Source organism: Oreochromis niloticus, linkage group LG17 (assembly GCF_001858045.2).
Source record: "Oreochromis niloticus isolate F11D_XX linkage group LG17, O_niloticus_UMD_NMBU, whole genome shotgun sequence".
Lineage (NCBI taxonomy): Eukaryota > Metazoa > Chordata > Actinopteri > Cichliformes > Cichlidae > Oreochromis > Oreochromis niloticus.
Window position 1 is genome coordinate 7,293,687 of NC_031981.2, and position 19,285 is coordinate 7,312,971.

General features: G+C 40.8%; 1 protein-coding gene across 1 annotated transcript in view; it reads right to left on the reverse strand.

Annotated features, from left to right (window-relative positions):
• The window catches only part of dock4b (dedicator of cytokinesis 4b), a 138,986-nt gene that overhangs the window by 12,755 nt on the left and 106,946 nt on the right, over positions 1 to 19,285 (reverse strand). The window contains 14 exon segments of the mRNA XM_025899516.1: positions 664 to 736; positions 3,805 to 3,914; positions 5,140 to 5,221; positions 6,611 to 6,722; positions 6,973 to 6,990; positions 7,641 to 7,762; positions 8,169 to 8,288; positions 8,406 to 8,489; positions 11,787 to 11,963; positions 13,357 to 13,443; positions 15,642 to 15,808; positions 18,209 to 18,350; positions 18,637 to 18,741; positions 18,888 to 18,974. Coding sequence (XP_025755301.1) covers positions 664 to 736; positions 3,805 to 3,914; positions 5,140 to 5,221; positions 6,611 to 6,722; positions 6,973 to 6,990; positions 7,641 to 7,762; positions 8,169 to 8,288; positions 8,406 to 8,489; positions 11,787 to 11,963; positions 13,357 to 13,443; positions 15,642 to 15,808; positions 18,209 to 18,350; positions 18,637 to 18,741; positions 18,888 to 18,974 — 1,486 coding nt within the window.

Consider the following 19,285-nt stretch of genomic DNA (forward strand, 5'->3'; position numbering starts at 1 on the left):
ATATTATTGGTGTGATAATAATGCTATATAGAGCTATTTAAAGCTGTGTTTCATACTGCCATTGTGTGTATTGACAGCATACAGACGTATAGGGAATGATATATAGGGATTCTAAATATCACATTAGTTTGGAACTCTGACCTTGTCTTCAAGGTTAAATGATAGCAGTATATGAGAATTCTAAATGTCACATTATAGTTTGCATCCAAATATCATGTCACTTTTGACCTCTGACCTCACTTTTATATTTCATATCTGCCTTTCTTTCAAGTTGGCCCTAAAATCTGTCTCTTTAAAGAAGGTTTTGTTAAGAGAAAGAGAATGAGCTGCCTAGTTAGTTAGTTAATGGGTACATTACCCATTACCTGCTCCTGCATTTTAACAAAGCTTAGTTTGAAAGGACAGAATCATAAAGTGAAGAACATTTCGTTCTTTTCAGCTGTTGTTGTGTTTTCTAGAATGCCTTGTTTTAATTTTTGTTGCGTTGCATCTCAGGGCCACCATAGAATCAGAAATAAACCATCTCTGAATCGACAATAAGAAACAGAGAATCAAAAAATGCATTTAATGCAAAAGAAGGACTACGTGAGATAGCATCGTTTCCCTGGAAGGAGAGGGAACACTTGAAGGATATAAGAAATATGTTAAACAAAGTGTTTTTACCTTTATCTGGTGCTGAGAGGTTGGGGTCACTCCTCGGTAAAGTGGTATCGCCTATCTGATGAGCAGGGGCTCTCTGCACAAGGAAGAAGTAGTCCAAATTATTGTCTAGCACATACCGCACAGAACTGTATTTGTAACAGAATCACCAGCCTGAAAAGCAGAAAGCGTTGGGACAAATTTAACAGAACGGGATAAAAGAAGAAGAATCACGAAAGAAAGGCTGCTGTGTGTGACTTTCATAGCAGAGATTTGGATTTTCCAGAAGTGGGTGATGCCTCTCCGCACCTTTCCATATTCCCCCCAAAAAAGAAAACGTATAAATAAGGTCCCTTATTCTTAGTCTCTTGCTCTAATTACAGTAAATGATACAAGCGATCAATATCTCTAATAATCAATATTCCATTAGCAGCTAATAGCGAGTCTTTCATTGCTGTCAGGTTGGAAATAATTGTTCGACTCCCTAACATCAATACCTCCACACTTCAAAATGACTCAACACAAACAAGGGGAAGAAAAACAGGTGAACAGTGACAGGCACTGACCGCAAGAGATGAATGGCCTTGAAAGGCAAACATTATTTTTCTCTTATCGTGGCTTTGTCACTGCAGATGGAGTGTGTGATTGTGTTACAGTCTGTCCTTCATCGAGAAAAACTGCAATATCATAGCGTTCGTGTCGGCTCTTGTTGTTGTTGTTGTAGCATTAGTTGGCTGTAAAGGATTTTTATTTATTTTATCTTTCTTGCTAACAGGAATAAAGGCGAGCCGGACTGTTTGACTTTAATAAAACATGAGTAACATCAGCAGCTCTTGAAAAACTGCACTTCTATGCTACGAATAGCCTCACGGCATGCGCCCTCATCCAGAAGCCTTTTTTCTTTTGACAGTCACTCATTGAAATATATTGTACATTGCAAAGGTGACCTTGTTTTCTGCCCCAGTATGCACCTTACGTGTGGCTGCAGAGCTGGACAAATATAGACCCTGCTTCTTCTTTGCCTTTTTTGTTAAAATCAGGCAGCCACACACTTGGATGACAGGTTGTGCCGTGAGCAGGACTAATAGCAACAGAACCATCTGTAAGGGCCACAACTGAGAGAAAAATGACTCTTCCTCCATCCATTACCCTCCTAAGAAAAAATAAATAAATAGCATACTCACTTCAGCCAAAACCACCAGTTTTGAGTGTGTAGTCTATTAAGTTAGGTAGCAGTGGTCAACCCTGCAGTGCTTCACAGTGTTCGGGAATGAAAAACAGCACCATAGCTGCTGAATTCAACCAAAAAACTGACCCAGAATTCAAGAGTGGAGTGATATAAGCTCCAGTAGATTATGTTATCGGTTTTCTCACCGCTGTAATCCTCAGCTTTTGCCCGCTGTTAGTGGCGCATGAAACGGGATTTCAAGCTCGGTGGCTGGATGCCTCTTGCCGAACAATTCCCCCATCGGCACTGCAGCCTAGTTGTAAGTACACACTGGCGCCGTTGACTTTATAAACCTAAACTTATTTTTTGCAGATAGTTCATGCTGCATGTTCATGTTTTTCAAGTTAACACTGTGAGGTTGGGTTCTAGCTTTGTGAACCTTCACTTTCAGACCCAAGCCTTAATCACCTCCCCTGTAACTCTGTAGCTATCTCTCGCTTACTTATATGCCAACCTCATTACTTGATACTTACTCCAGGTTTAATATAAGTATCTACCACTGTAATAGTATATACAACAATCTGGGATAACATTGTGATCACCTGCTCAATATTATGTTGGTCCCTGCCTTTGCCCTTACCTATTAAGGCATGGACTCCATTAAACCCCTGAAGGTGTGCTGTGGTATCTGCACCGAGATGTTACAAACAGATCTTTTAAGTAGTAAGTTGTGAGGTGGAGCCTCCATGGAACCAAATTGTTTGTCAAGCACATCACACAGATGCTTGCTTGGACTGAGATCTGGAAATTTGAAGTCAACACCTCAAACTCATTGTTGTGCTCCTCAAACCAGTCCTCCACCATTTTTGCTTTGTGGCATTGTGCCTTATCCTACTGAAAGAGGCCACAGCAATCAGGGAATACTGCTTCCATAAAATTATCTACAGGGTCTGCAGCAATGCTTAGGGAGGTGGTACATAGGGTAACACCCACATGGATGGCAAGACCCAAAGTTTCCCAGCAGAACATTGACCAAAGCATCACACAGCCTCCACCACCTTGCCTTTTTCTCATAGTGCATCCTCGTGCCAGATGTTCCCAAGATAAGCGACACACATGCAGGCAGCCATCCAACCAGACCACCTTCTTCCATTGTTCCGTGGTCCAGTTCTAATGCTCATGTGCCCATTGTTGTGTATTGGCACCCTTCTATCAGCTTGTCTTTTAGATCAGACCACACAGGTTAGCCTTCACGCCCCATGTGTATCAGTGAAACTTGAGCACCCATGACCCTGTCGTGGGTTACCCACTGTTCTTTCCACAGACACTCACCACTGCAGATCAGGAACACCCAACAAGAGCTACAGTTTAGGAGATGCTCTGACCCACTCATCTAACATCACAACATGGCCTCTGTTAAACTCAATCAAACCCTTACACTTGCCTATTTTCCTAACAGGTGCCAAGATGAAGAGATAATCAGTGTTATTCACTTCACCTGCCAGTGATCAGAGTGTTATGCCCTATCGGTTGATGTGGCATGAAGTATGGAAAAGGATACAAAAGGCACTAAATACAAAACAATGCTTTAAAAAATTACATGGAATCATAAGAAACTTTTCTTGCAACTTTGCAAAACAAAGTTATGTAATGTATCTTCTTGTGTTACTATTTCTTTTTCTCTAAAACAGCCTAATACACTGCTTATGAGAGCCAGACCCTTTGCAAAAAGGGATGGGATTAGTCATTTATTATTTTGTGCAAACAGGCTGAACTGACAAGTAGACACCTTCATGCAATACAAAGCGGAAAACGGTTCACAACTCCAGTGTCTCTGTGCTCGCTTGTTAACAGTCACTGAGGTGTACTTCAAATTGAACATAACACTTGAAACGCATTCTAACAGGGAACACGAGGTATTATGACATATGCACTATAGCTATAAAAGGCATATTTGAATGCTGTATTTGTAAGTGCAAATGAATGTGTGTGCTGACCTGTGCAGGATCGAGGGGGTTGGGGAAGATGGCACTGACCGGTCTCTCTCGTGGAGACAGACAGGCATTTTCTCTGGAATGCTTGTGTTTCTCTGCCATCTGAGGGGATCCTGGAATGGATGGTATGAGACATTAGAGCGGTAACAGACACACAGACGCACACACACAAGTAAATACACAAACACATAAGGGACCAAACGACAGCAAGGTGTTAGGCTATTACCCGCAAACACTGGCAATCAGGAAAGGCCAATCTCTCTTTCTCCCTCCAAGCCTCTCTACCATTCTTTCAGCCTCACTACTTCCACAACATGATAAATGGCTTGGCCACTCCTACACACACACACTCTAACACACACCCTCCTCACTCCCTCACCTCCTCTGTTACACTGGACAATCACAACAGAGACATGTGCTAGAGTTCGACACTATAACATATGTAACACGCCAACGGAGACGAACACAAAAGCCCGCCCCCACACACATGTTGGTACGTTTTTGTTTTTTTTCACAGCACTTCTCCTCAGCTGCTGTAGCTATTGTATGGATCCTGATCCATTAACGAATATTACAGCACTTGGATGTCTATCACATGAGCATGAAATGCCCATCGTTGGCTCTCATTCAGATAACACCACAGCAGCCATAAGTCTCAACATGCTTTATGGGTAGACAGAGGGCACTTTTATAAGGGCGTCGGCCGCTGTCAGCACCTTGCCAAAGGGGAGTGTGTACACTTCCATAAACGTCTTCATATATTCTTACTTTTTATGACGGGGATCAAGCAGAACACATTGAGACGAGAGCAAGAGAAGGCATTAGACATTCAAAATGCACCGCAGAGGAGGCTTGGATGACACCGGCCTGGACAGGAGATTGTGCTGAAGTCCAAGAGGGATACTCAGCTATAATGATCTCTTACTCTCTCTTGCATTTTCACTAGCTCCATGTTTCTTTCAACAGCATTTCTCTCAGCTCATTTCATTTCATTTTTTTCTTTTCTTTTCTTTTTTTTTTTTTAAATCTGGGCTCATTTTGTATTCCTTCTATTTTTCAGTCTCGCACTATCCATTCAATGCTCCCTCCTCATTGTTCTCTTTTCTTCCCCCTGTCAACCTCCTCCGCATTTATCCCTAGCCGTCATCTAACCTCTCGAACCTCAGCAGACAGGATGCTGCGGTGGATTGAGAGAACATTGTGTCAGTGAAAGGTCAAAGGTTCAGACTGTCCAGTTGAACCTCTGTCTGCTTCCTCTGTGTGGATTGAAATATCAGCTAAAAGCCCATTGTGTATCGTTTTTGTACAATAAGTGGTGTTGCTGAGTGCCAGACTCACCTCTGGCACTGGATGGGGCTGAGCTGGTGACGTTGGGCGAGGCAGAATGGTTGGAGCTGAGGCTCGAGGTAGATGGGCTGGGCTGCAGGTGGAAAAAACAAAAATGATGACTACATTGATACCACCATCAAACTGCAGAAAATCATGAATATTCATAATTAATACAATATACATCTACCAAAACAAAATCCCAGTTTGCTTGGCTTATATTGGATATGCTTGATTTCTAATCTAGTTTGTGCTGAGCATCTATTATAAGTTTTGTCTGTAACATTTACCTTTTTCTCAGTAAGTAAAAACAACAAACAAACAAAAAAAAACAGTACTAAGCAACAGCGGAATAAAGAAGTTATCATTAAAGTGCACTTCCTCAACTGGCCACTTGAGGCAGCTTTCAAAAGATACTCAGTCCCATAGATGGCCATGTTAAAATGCCCAACTTCACTTGAAAAATTTATATAGTTGCTGTCTAGCACAAAGAGGGCTGTGGCAGTTTTTCTAACTCATCTGTTTAAGGCTTAAAGGTATGCATTACTGGAGATGTGGCCACTTTGGTTACTTAGTATGTGATGACACAGACTGCTTTACTGCTAGTTGTTTGCTATCAGTAGGAAAAGCTGTCAAACTTATGAAGATACAGTTAAAAGTCCAAAATTTATGCCACCTTTCACATTTTTCAAAGAAGTCCAGTCGGAATCTCTGGCAGGTCAGTTCTGGCCCTCGGGCCTTATGTTAGAAAACCGTGCTCCAAGAACCCATTCTTTTATTATTTATTGGTTTGTTACGTAGCATTAATTAGCATTTACATGTATGATGCTCTTTTGCAGTGTGTGGATACACGCCGCTAACTAAATATAGTAACATCTGACTGAAACAAGATAATGTTGGGCATCTTCAATCAATTAACAAAACTAAAACCATATAAATATATATACATATATTTGTAATTTATGATTCGTCCATCTTATAATTTTTTGTAAATTCTACCTGCTCTGTAAACTTAAGAAAAAAAGAAGCACAAAACTAACTCTTTGTAATAGCTTCAGTCACATCCCTGACAACAGATTTTTTTTTCCCTCCCATGTTTTCCCCTCTTCCTGTTATTCCAAGCCTGCCAGGTGCGGGAGACAGCCTGCCAGGAGTTGTCGGCAGCTTTCTGAATTGGCCAAATCTAGTTTAGATTAGACTCCAGCGGGGCTCCCCGGACGGGCCCACACAAAGCACTATGTCCTTATTTGATATAATCATGACAATTTGCACGGACAGACGGCGTTTCACACGAGCAAGAGTGGAAGATAGAGAGAAAAAGGGTCAGAGGAGAAATAGGAGTGAAATAGAGTGAGAGTGGATTAAAAAGCATTGCAAGTGAAATCTGAAGGGAGGAGGAGGGCAAATGCTGGGATATGGACTCAGTCTACTAGGTTAAGTGCCTTTGTGTGGGCGTGTAGGCGTAGGCACAAAGGGAGACTACCTGCATGTTGAAGACTTCATCCGAGCTCTCCGATTGCCCTGTGATGTTACTGACTTCATTGGAGGCTTGAGATGACAGAGAGGACGAGGAGTAACGGTTCACCGCAGGGTAGCTGAAGAGGCTAAGGGCGAAAGAGAGAGGGTTATGATGATTTACAATACAAAGGGTGAGGTTTCATACTATTATACATGATTAGATTTTAAAATGGTTCACTCACCAAAGATTCAGCAGCAGTAAGGCCAATAAAAAGAAAAAAAATAGACAAACAGAGAAACAGAAAATACCAGATTAGAAGAAGGCAATTGATTCATCAATCACAGCATTCCATCATGCTGCCAAAAGGCACAAGAAAGAGATGTGACCTGGTTCTTCGTTGGAAACTGGAAAATAGAGAAAAAAGGAAAAAAGAAATCAGAACTCAACAAGCAAAAATACGAAATGTCACAGGGAGATTGAGGTGATGTGTGCGTCTCCATCTTTCTTGTGTGTGGCTGCGCCCCGCGGGATCAGACTCTGGAGGCAGAATGTCGCAGGTAGACGAAGTGGCAGGGTCACTGAACACATCAAAACACACACGCATGCACGCACACACACACACAGTCTGCCCGCTGGCCCGACAGCAGCCACACAGAAAACATCCCTGTGGGTGCCAGCCAGCCACCCACACCTATTGTACTGAGCTATGCCAGTAAAGAACTGAAGGAGGAAGAGAGAAAAGGCAGAGAGCGTGACGTTCGAGGTGAGATGGAGACACAAAAAGCAAAAGAAAAAGAAAGTAAGATGCGGACAAAGGTCTGCACTGAAGGGCAGCGCTTTAAGACCGAGTAAAGGAAGGTGAGAGAATACGAAGGAGAAATTTTATGCACTCCAGAGATGGAAGTTAAAGATCTTTTTGGGTGACTTGGCATAATAAACCAGAGAAGTAATTGACATTGAAAAGCAATACGTTTTCCTCACTTGTTAATTTAATTAGCTGAGAAAGACAGAGACATACGCGTAAAGCTATGGAAATTAAGAAAAGAGCCGTCACCTCCGCCTGGCAACTCCTCTGCCGCCATCTGGGCTAATGATGCTGGGCACGGAGTTCCTGCACGTCCGCGGGCTTCCGTTGGTGAAGTGCACCGGGCTCGCGCGCACGTATGCTGGAAACTCCTGGGGTTTTTTTAAATTGGGAGGGGGAGAAAGTGCACATGATTAAATGCTTCTTTGTGCCAGCGTGAGGTATGTAAATAAAACACACAACATGCAGATGAGGGCAGTTTGTTTAATGAGGGGTGGCTTTCCCCTTTAGAGGAATAAAGGGGTCATTTACTCAGAATTCTTAGCACAGCAGTCAGTTTCTATTGTCACATTCACTGTTTGTTTCCATTAAGGCTCAAAGACTCTGATAAGTAATTTGAGGAAAATAAAGCAACACATGTTAGACAGCTTTAATCATCCTTACACATGAATGACATTCATTAGGTAAACGAACCTCTGTTTAACATGAAATTTGAATCTATCATTGAGTTACACGTGTACAGCATTTTAAAAGGCTTTCTTTAAAGTCGATACCTACCTGTATGCCTAGACTGGACTTCATGAGATGAAACTGGTCCACTAACTTTTTGTGGAGGGGTCTCATATCTTGAGGAACAAACTTCTCATGCACCGCGAGGCCATACTCCAATATATGTGCCTGCAGGACAAACAAAAAAAAGTGCACAATAATTGAAAGCCAAATTTAGCTGATAAAAATGATTCATCTTGTCTTTGCATTTAAAAAGACATCATGAGCTCAAGTGATGTTTCCAACCTGCTCGAACATGAGCTCTCTCAGTCGCCCGATCTTCTCTCCGTCCTCGGGGTGATTCATAATGTAGTCCTTCACGAAAAAGGCCTGCATGGAGGCAAAAATGCAGAACATCTGTTATGTATGCCCTGGGAGCTGAAGCAGCGGGCTTTTTTTTCTCTCCACAGCAGTGCTACCTGAATTGCAGCCTGCCTGACACAGCGAATTAGTGTCCACACAGCTATTTGTTGAGTACTTTGCCTTTAAAATGTTCACAAAAACTGAGAAAAATTTGAGTTTAAAAAAAAAAAAAAAAATCACATCCTACTGAAATGCAGGGTGTAAAAGTCCTGTCTGGAAAATTTGTGTTGCAATATTAATATCAGGTTCAGTGGGCAGAATTAAAGTACATAGTGGCTAAAAATAGAAGGCGAAAAATACAGTGCCAAATGGATGTTAGTGAAATCAAAGCATTGATTTTGCTTTGATTTAAGAGCCAATTTGGTCTGCGATTTTAAAAGCCCCTTTTATATCACTTTCATTCGTGTCATTGTGCTCTGCTAGAGATCATGTCTCTTTAGAAACATCATCCTTCTTGATTTTGGCTTGCAGACTGTGCTTTCTATTCACTTTCCCAGACACTGCCTTCACACACACAAAAAAAAAAACCCGACTCAAAGGAGAAACTGATAAGATGAAAAATGCCCCGGTCTGCTTTGAATGATGATAACTGTTTTTTTGGGGGGGGTTGTCACTTCCATACATTAAATGCAAGATCTTTCCTGTTTACAATGCCATCAACACTTGCAGTGTGTCTACAGATTATGGTAAATCCTTTTCAATCTGCATCAGAGTACACAAAGCGAGGGAGAACCGATGAAAAGACCCAGCTCACAATCTGCTTATAAATCTGCCGCACACACACACACAAAAAAAAAAAAACGAGATTGAAAGGTAAGGAGGAGTTCACTAAAAAGATCAGCACGGCTCCTCTCTCAAGGACACAGCTGTCTATCTCCAAAGAGACACTTAAGAGAAGAGAAGCTGAAGGCTGCTTCAGACATATGCACTCCCAAACACACACATAGATGCCTATCAAAGGATGCATGCGGCTTGCAGACTATGAAACTTCAATAAAATAAGGAACCTTATTATTCCAGACAGGCATCCTCAGATCTTTATCAAGATGGCATAAATTAGTATGTGCTGGATATAATATTCCCTCTTATTAAACTGTGCAACAGAAAAAAAATCTTATTGCATAAACATTATTACTCTATGGTGAGGTGGGAAGCTCAAAGAGAGAAGTACTGAGTTTCACCAGGAAATTCTATCCAAGACCCCCAGAAACGGCATCAAAAAATAATCAATAATTTTCTACAAATGATGGAAATTTCTCGTCGGGCTGCAGGGAGTGAGACCTCACTGTGGAGTGGCTCAGTTAATCATTAGAAAAGTCCAATTAGAGACGGAATGCTGAGGGGAGGGGGGGAATAAATCAGACAGCATTCCCCCTCAAGGGTTTCAACTCAAACTACAGCAATAAATCTGAATATTAATAACGACAATTTCTCCTTCATTTGGAGCCGAGCAAACCTCCACAGCTGTCAATCGGCATTACGCGGGTAAATTAATAGATTTATAGATGCAGTCTGTGGGGCACCGCATGATATATTCTGCCAAGAAAAATGAGCTGCTGATATTTGTGCCAATGTGTCTGCTGCAGAAAAAAACAAACAAATTAAAAAACAAAACAAAACAACAAAAAAAAGGTCAAATCTGTGTCCGGCTCATGCGGTATGATCACTTTCTGTTATTTATGTGAAAATATAAATTACAAACGATTTGAAGGAAACGCTGGTCAGTGTTTACCCAGAGAAACAGCTCTATGCATATCATTATATACCTAACCTCGTAAACAGTGTGTAAAATGGGAGTAAATATTTTGGAAGTTGCAAAATTTTATATAGATTTTTTTTGTTTTCAGCAAAATACTGGCAGCAAAGCACTTCTATGATGCTTATTTTTGGGCTTTTATCGGCGTCCTACAACCCTTAATAGGGTACTTGTACTGAGTACATGCGCTTCACTCACAAGCACACACATACAGTATATGTTCCACAGAACACACATGCATTGTCACAGTGGTTGCTATGCGACACAGAGAAGGCAGCCGAGTCCACTCAATTTGTGGAGAACAAAAAAAAAAAAATCTTTATTTCTTCTTTTTTAGTCTTCTTTCTTTTCAGTTGAGCTCCTAATGGTTAAAGTGTCTCCACTCACGGAGCATTTAAAAAAGCAGCAGTAAATGGAGCTCTCGATGAGATTGCCCATATTTCAACTTTACATACCAATCTGTTACCACTTCATCATATAAATACTATAAGTTTGTGTGATTGGAAGATATGACTAGTTAGATTTTTGTACTTTATTAATCTGGCACTCTGCCTCCTTAAGAATTCGGCTTGGTATATAATTACCTTGGTATACCTTGGTATATAATTACCTTAGCACCCAACCCTAAAGTTGAAAGTTGTACACCTACAATGATGGAGATTCTTATAATCTTTACTAATGACTGTAACACTGTAAAGAACTGGCATTATGTCTCTGCCAAATAAAGCATTGGTGCCGTAATCTCCATGCATTAGCTAATAAGCTGTTCCGGAGCCTGTGCTAGCTAAACTAGCTGTGGTTGTTATTCATTTTTCCACAGATAAAGCTTAAAGCGCAGCCATGAACATAGTGGCTAAAATGCTAACATTAAGCTAAATACACCACCAATTTGGTCCTGTGTTTGGTGTTACGTTGACGATGTTCCCATCTAGTTTTACTTAAACACATTTTAGCAATTGTTCTCTCTGCAACACATACTTGCTTCAAAATACACGAGCGGCGTATTTACATATAATTTGTTATTGTCATTGTGAAAATTATTTTAAGGGCATTAAAATTCAGTAATTTGCAAACATGGCAACTTCTTTCCAATTTTTAGGACTACATTAGCCATCTAATCCCTTAAACTCCTTCCTCCCATTCATCTATCTGCCATTATTTGACCTCACGTCTCTTTTCCCCCCACATCCACCTTATCATTCTATCTGACCAAAAAAATCCCCCCCATTGACCTATTCCTACACTACCCATCCATCTCATTTTCCCACTTCCGCCCCCTCCAGCTTTCCACTCATCCATCTACTTGGTCAAGCCATCATCCAGCCATCGATGCATCCATCCATCCATCTGTTCATCCGCTCCACCCCTCCACAAAACACTTTCTGTCCATACATCTCTCCATTTTAAGCCACCTTCATGCATCGTTAGGTAATCCATATGTCACTGCCTCTCATTCCTGCTTAGGTCTCTAAAATCCTCCAACCTTATCCTCCAGCAAGCCATTCATACCTCTTGGTAGCGGGCCAGTCCCCCGTTGACTGCGGCGTCGATGACCCCGTTGAGGCACATGGTGAGAGGGTTGATGTTCTGCATCTGCCGGCTCTGACACTGGGTGATCAATGTGCGCAACTGCAAGTTCTTGTTTTCGATCACCTCAATCGCATTCTCCAGTGGGCTTACCTCCACCTGTTCACATGAAGGATGAAGAAACATTTTGTAGCTTTTTATATGAAGCTCTAAAGGGAGCTTTACAAATAATATCTGGAAGCTAAAATATCTATAAGATATTTGAGCAATATGGGCATTTTAGAGGGTCTGCTAAATTATAAATGCTACTGAGGTCCTTTATAGTGAATGGTGCAGCAGTTTAAAACATATTAGGTTCTATAAATCAGGATATTTCAGCTTGTAATGCTTTAGTTTTGACCACTTTTTTGTCCCAGAACAGAACTTCTTCTACAATACAGCAATTGGAAAAGCAGCTTAAAAAAATACAATGTTGCCAAAATCATTTGGACCTTTTAAGTTGATATGGTAGAAGTTTTAGCACCAGCTTATTTACACATTATGTGGTATACTTGACATCCAAAATGAGTCTTTTTAGAAGTAAACACTCGATACCAGCTTGTTGTTAAATTTGTTGGAAATGCTTTAAAGAGCCTTTTCAGTGAAAACAGCTCTCTGAGTGAGGCAGCTGCAAAGTTGGGTCAGTATCTTTAATTGTATTTGTGTTATTTACCAAAAAACAAAAAACACCTACATGTATCAATTTATTAACCATTACTATAAAGAATTATTGTAGCAGCTTCATTTAAAACAAAGTACTATTTTTTAAACATATACATTAATATATGGACACTCTGACACATACTCGTGAAGGCACAGTGAAATATTTTTTCCTTCATCCTGATTTCTTTTTTCTATTTTTTCCCTCTCACACAAAGCTTAATCCTTTTGCTAATTGAGCTTTTGCCAGTCTCCATTTTAAATGCTACTGCACTCCACAGCCATCATAGAGTAACACTGGCTTTACAATCCACAATTTCACACCACGCTCAGCAGCTGTGAAGTAAAGAATATGCGCTTAGACCATCACAGACAGACACTGTGTTGGTCTAAGCGCAACTGCACAGAGCAACATTTCAAAATCCGTGTAAATCTGACCCTTAGAAATCTGATTGAGAAGACAAAGCATTTACATGTAACAGTGTAGCAATTGTCCCATGTCAAATATAACAGGAATTTGCCACTTACAGGGGGAAAAAATCCCAACACAAAAATAATTTCTAAAAATTGGACACGTTGGCAATCAAAGTAAAGCAGTTTGGCTTTTAGCGTGACATCCAATCAAACCAATTGCGGAAACTGAACATCCAATAGCCCCAAACCTATGACCTAGGTCATGATTGCTGCTCAGTCTAATGACTTGGATCAATACTTGTGTATTGGCTGTCATTACTCTAAACTCCAACCTGCAAAATTAAAAAAAAGAGAAAGTATCACTGTGTCCCTTGTGTGAAATGGCTGTGTGTTGTGTTTATGCCTTCACTGTTATTTCATCAGACTGGGTCACACTCACCAGTTCTCTCTTTTCAACTTCAAACCAGCGGGAGATGCCTGGAAGACTCTGGATCAGAGTCAGAGTTGTCCTCTCCACCCACAGACTCTGCATACACACAATACATCCATGAGCATTAGCTGATTGCTAAACATACAGAAAAAAAAATCCATAAATACTTAGGCTCGCTGTACACATATCTTAGTGGCAGCACTGTTCAGGATTTAATTGTTGAGCCACAGTTAAAGGAAAATATAAAAAAGCCTACTACCCAAAAACACACTTTTACTCACATGTCATATGTCTAATCTCCTCTCCAACAGTTATGCTGTCAGCCAGCATGCTTGTTATATTTCCAGCCTCTCAAAAGGTCATTAAGACAGCAGGCAAGCTATGAAATTTTAATTTTAACAGCAGGCTCTAAATATAATAGATTTATAATACAAGTGAAACAACACTATTTTATAGACATGTTACATATAGACGGCAAACAGTTACTTTTTGGGGGGTTTACTGTACTTAGCACTAGAAACTTCCCTCCTTGTCAAGATCTACAGGCTTGCTAGTACTTAATAAGAACAACAGCATGTTTAAGCGTCTACAGCCATGCTAGTTTCTTAAAACAGCTAGTATGCTAGTTTTTCTCGTGAACTGTAACCTCAATGCCACAGTGATGTTTCATGCCAAATGCTAGTAATGGTGTTCTAATTTAATCACAATGACAATCTGATGTGTAGTGGGCATGCTACCATGTTACTTTAACATCTTGTTATGCTAAGTGGGGCTAAAGGGCAATTGCAAAGAGTTATGGATATGTGATCCATGCATTTTTACTTTGGGCGGCACGGTGGTTAGCACTGTTGCCTCACAGCAAGAAGGTCCTGAGTTCAATTGTGGTTAACTGGTAACTCTAAATTGCCCATAGTTGTGAATGCAGGTGTGAATGGTTGTCTGTGTCTATGCGTTAGCCCTGGCGACCTATCCAGGGTGTTCCCTGCCTCTTGCCCTAAGACTGCTGGGATAGGCTCCAGCACCCCCCCGACCCTAAAAAAGGATAAGCGGAAGAGAATAGATGGATGGTATTTTTACTTTATATTTTTATGTCACTTGCGCATTTTTACTTTTAAACCTAAGTATTTGATATATCTGTTACCTTAACCCCCACATCTTTATTTTATCCTAATTTCTTTCAAAAATCGGTAATCCTTTCACAACTTTGGGGGCATTTTTGTTCAGCTGACCCTTCTAAAGGCTTTCTAATGATCAAGATGCTAACACAGTATAGCTTCATTTATTTAGAGACAGTATCTTGCTCAAGGACACTCCAGCAGAGCAGATGAGCACTGACATGCACTATTGATCCAGTGTCCTCAGGTTGAAGAAAGGTCTTCCGACTCACTACACAACATTGCTGCCCTTTTATTGATTTTATGTTTTTTAAGGCCAAGAAATCCTCCTGAACAAGTCTTGAGGAAAAAAAAAAAGATAGAAAAAAACATGCACTGCAGTTTAAGAGCAGGAAGTTGAAAGCAGAATCTCACATAAAAAAGCAATTTCTGTCATGCAGATAGAAACTTCAAGAAAAGCTTTCTTTCCTACTTCAGTTTATTACCATATCCTGACTGCGGCATACTGTTGTCACTATGTGAAAGTTTATCATAGATATTATTCCCGTCTAAGGACCAGAAATATCCAGTCCTGATGGAAATATGATATCACGATTAAATTTGGCCAAATAGCCTTGATGGAAGTGAGATGAGAAGGCTGCATGAAGCGTGTGCATTAAAGCAGAATATTTATGAGAATAATATCCGCGTCTGTGTGTCGGGTGTGTGTATCTGTTTAGAGTGTGTGCATCTGCGTGACTGTGTGAAGTGTGTATAACTACATCACGCTGTAAGGCTTCATTTGCACCAAGCAGTACACTGCTCTGACTAGTATCCGAGTTCCTGTGTATAATTACTGATACCGGAGTCACAATGAATAAAACATGCACTATACACAAAGTAATACCTGAGCACTGGTTCAAACTATCACTCCCTACATGGCCCATGATGGATGAACAGGGCAAAGAAGGAAGTAAATGAAGCCGTTTCGTATCAGTGAAAAATGTTAATGTTCAGAAATGTATGATTTTAACTTTTGAAATATTCATTAAAAAAAGACTTGTTTTCATAGCACATAACATTTTGCAATGACTCCACATTCAGGCTCCTTTTTTTCCTTTTTTTCCACTCAGCAAAAATCCACAATCGATGGTTTGAAGAGAAGATAACCTTAGATAAATGCAGAGAAATTTTCTTTACCTTAAACTCATTCTCCTTGTCTTTGGTGCCCTTGTGAAAGGGCCGGTCATATCTGAATCTCCAGATGTGATTAAACTTGTAGAAGCTTTTGATGTTGTCAGGCACTCCATCTCTCTGAAGCACGTCCTGACTGTCGGGGATGGGGGTTACAGCATAGATCTGCAGGTCTGAAAGCCCCGGAAGTTAAGGAAAGTGCAAGAGAGAGTGACGAGGGAAAGCACTGCAGACTTAAATGGAAAGAAATCTTCAATGACCCGAAAGCATATCGGAACTTCAAACATGACAAAGACACACATAGGCAAGAGCTTATGTGCGTCTTTAATCAAGATATTGGCCAAACATTTGCTGGCATAGACTAATGTATAGTCGAGCTGGACCAACGTATCAGTTAGCTAATATCATCGGACAATATCAGCGATTTGGTGATATGTGTATCAGCATTTGTAACCGCTGATAAAGGGAATTTTTAAAAGACGAGACAGAAGAAACACCTTTCAACCATGTCGTAAGTGTTGATGTTGTGTAGTTTGTCCAGCAGAGGGCACTCTGCAACTTCCATGTTGACAACACGTTTTTGAAACCATAAAGTTTAGTTTTAAGCTGCATTGTCAAATTATTTTTAGAACAGACTCACTAATATCTTCACAAAATAACTGTGAGGAAAATCTTTTGATGTTTCAAAATCTGATATATCGGTCTATATATCAGAATGAGAAATCACCAAATGTTAGTATGGCCTTAAAAATCCTATGTTAGTCAGGTTCTAACGCATAATACACATGAAATTTTGTTCAAATTGTGTGTAATGTGTGTAAAATATGTGTAAAACATGGTGAAGGTTCTGTCATTGTTTGGGAAACTTTTCAAAATTGATGCAATTAATGCAGAAAAGTACTGTGAGATTTTGAATCATCAGTAACATAACAACACCTGTTTGGCAACAATGTTTCAGCATGACAACAATCCCAAACACACTGCAAATGCATTAAATGCATATCTGGATGGAAAAGCGCACAGTGGAGCACTATTAGTCATGGTTTGGCCTCCCCAGATCAACATTATCAAAGCAGTGTGGGATCATCCTGACAGAATATGCAACAAAAGCATCAAACATCCAAAGAAGATCTTTATATGTCCTTCAAGAAACCTGGTGAACTATTCCTGAAGACTACTTAAAGAAATGACAATAAAACGTGCCTAAGAGAGTTCAGGCTGTGTTGAAGAATAAACGTGATCATACCAAATAATTGACTTCCAAGCTTGTTAGGATTATACAAGCTGTTTTTTTTTTGCTTCTTCCCATTTTCCTAGCAGAATAAAAAGAAATGATAGGTGACTCAAAACTGTTGCCCAACACTGTAAAGCAAGAGGGAAAAAGAAGTTTTTCTTTTGACTAGTATGAGAAAACATACAGTGAGACTTGACAACTTGAGCAGTTTAAAAAGTTAAGGAGTGAAAAGTGAGTTAAGTGTCTTTCAAAAATGCCCAGCCTCTCCTTTATTATGAGAAGCCCTGCACTGATGAACAACTATATCAGAGAGAGGGAGGAGAGCTGACGCACATGAATTCATATGCATGAGTGTTTGTATCAAGGATTTACAGATGGGTGAGCAATCAGAGAGACTATTGATTGGCGTAATGTGAGAACAACACAACAGCCTGCTACTTCATTCAGACGTCACTTTGAGTGGGGCGTGTGTATAAAAGGTAGGCGCATCGCACATAAACGTATTAAAAAATGAAAAGTACATCTTAACTTGAGGCTATTTTCTAATCAGTTTACATTCTGATGTCACATCCACACCTGGAATATTTCCTAACGGCAACTTTGAGGGCTGCAACACTACTGTGGTGACAAACTCTGCCAACCTCCAGACAGGAAGACATACAAACACCTGCCAAAATACTTTAAACCTTTTTGCGATTGTTCCTGCTACACTAAGACTGCAATTTGCTGCAGTGACAAACACACACACAGAAAGACAGACACCAGCCTCACTTTCATAGCTGGTAAACATGTCTCTCTATCTTCAGCCCTGTTCTCTCTTTTACTGTTGTTTCCTTCAGTCTTTGTGTCACTATGTCATCGAGTCTGCCTGTTTTCTTCCCTCTTCTATCTAGGCCAGCAGTTGTCCCTTACATTGGTGTGAATAATTAAAAAGTCCCACATACTGTAGGAGTGAATCTGAACACGGCATGGAAGGGAGAAAAATGAAGGGAGCTTGAGGTTAGGTTAGTTGATTTGTGCCTGGTCCCTGGTAGGAACTGGCTCTTAGCTGTTGTGTTTAAGGAAATGCAAAACCTTAGTGTGTCTGATTGTGATTTGTATTACATTTTGTATACTGCATGCAATTTGCAGCACTGTATGTTTGCGTGATAGCATGTGCCTCATGTCGCCTGCAGGGCAATTGTGTACGTGTATACACAAAGCTAGCTGAGTCTTCCTGACAGCACATGCATGCATATGCAGTCGGTTTAGTCCCCACGTCCAAGACTCTATCTGCTCAGTTAGGGTTTCGTGTTTGACCACAACTTCATTTCATGCCTCCATGTACACTGAAGGATACACTGTGCGTCTGCCTGGTATATGGTCTGGTCGGGCTGGTTTACGTGCTGCATGGCGATGGCGTGGGGGAACTCGTTGAGCATCCGCTGCTGGAACGCCTCCAGCCTCTCGTAGTCATGGCCTCGGCACACAAACTCCTTATTCTGCAGTGGAGGGTGGTTGGGAAAGAAGCAGTGTGGGGTTAGCTTGACATCTAGTGGGCACAGACTGAAACTGCAGCACCATCTGCAAACTCCACCAAGGACAGGGCCTGTTACATCATTAAATGGCACTGAATAAGACTTGCTGAATGTCACCTTCCACTGGTGGAGTCTTATATAAGAAAAGTTAATTCTTTCAGAAGCGCCGTTTCTTTTTTGAAGAGGGTGAAAGTGTTATTCTCTTCAACTAGCTGTTCAAGACAAAGAGGGAATATGGTGATTTACATACCCGTAAGAAGAAAGGAAACTTCTTCCCATAGAATCCGACTCTGAAGAATTCAGGTTCTAATCTTTGCTGATCCATGATCTTGTCATAGAGCGACGCTTCCATCATCTGACAATAAAAGACAAAACTGCTTATAAACCAGCAGTGTCTAATCTGTTAGTTATATTGTGCATTTTTCTGACTGACCAGGGCATCATCAGGTTAAAAAAAAGGACTCCTCAAGCAGCATGCCCACAGCTTCTGGAACAACTTACCCTCATTTTACTCAAGTTCCTGTAGTCGTAGTACGACTCGTACTGGTCAGCAAGCTCTCTGCAAAGGATGATGCCATTCTCCCAACACTGAGGACACAAAAACACACACTTATTCCCTGTCACCTTCATCGTGTCCAGTCTGACAGTTACAGACTGACCCGAAACCTACTTAACACTAAGACACTTGTTCTGCAGTGCTCACACAATCGGTCTCCACTGGATGGCACTGGCGAGTCAACAACGCCAGCAGACACAAACAACCTCGCCATACAGGTACGTGCAGCACCGACCATCTCACTAATTAAGTGAAAAGCTTTCCTTTCCTGCTGCCTTCCACTCTGTGATCGGCAGCACTCGAAGGTGTCATAATTCGGGAATGTAAAGGATATTTGCACTAC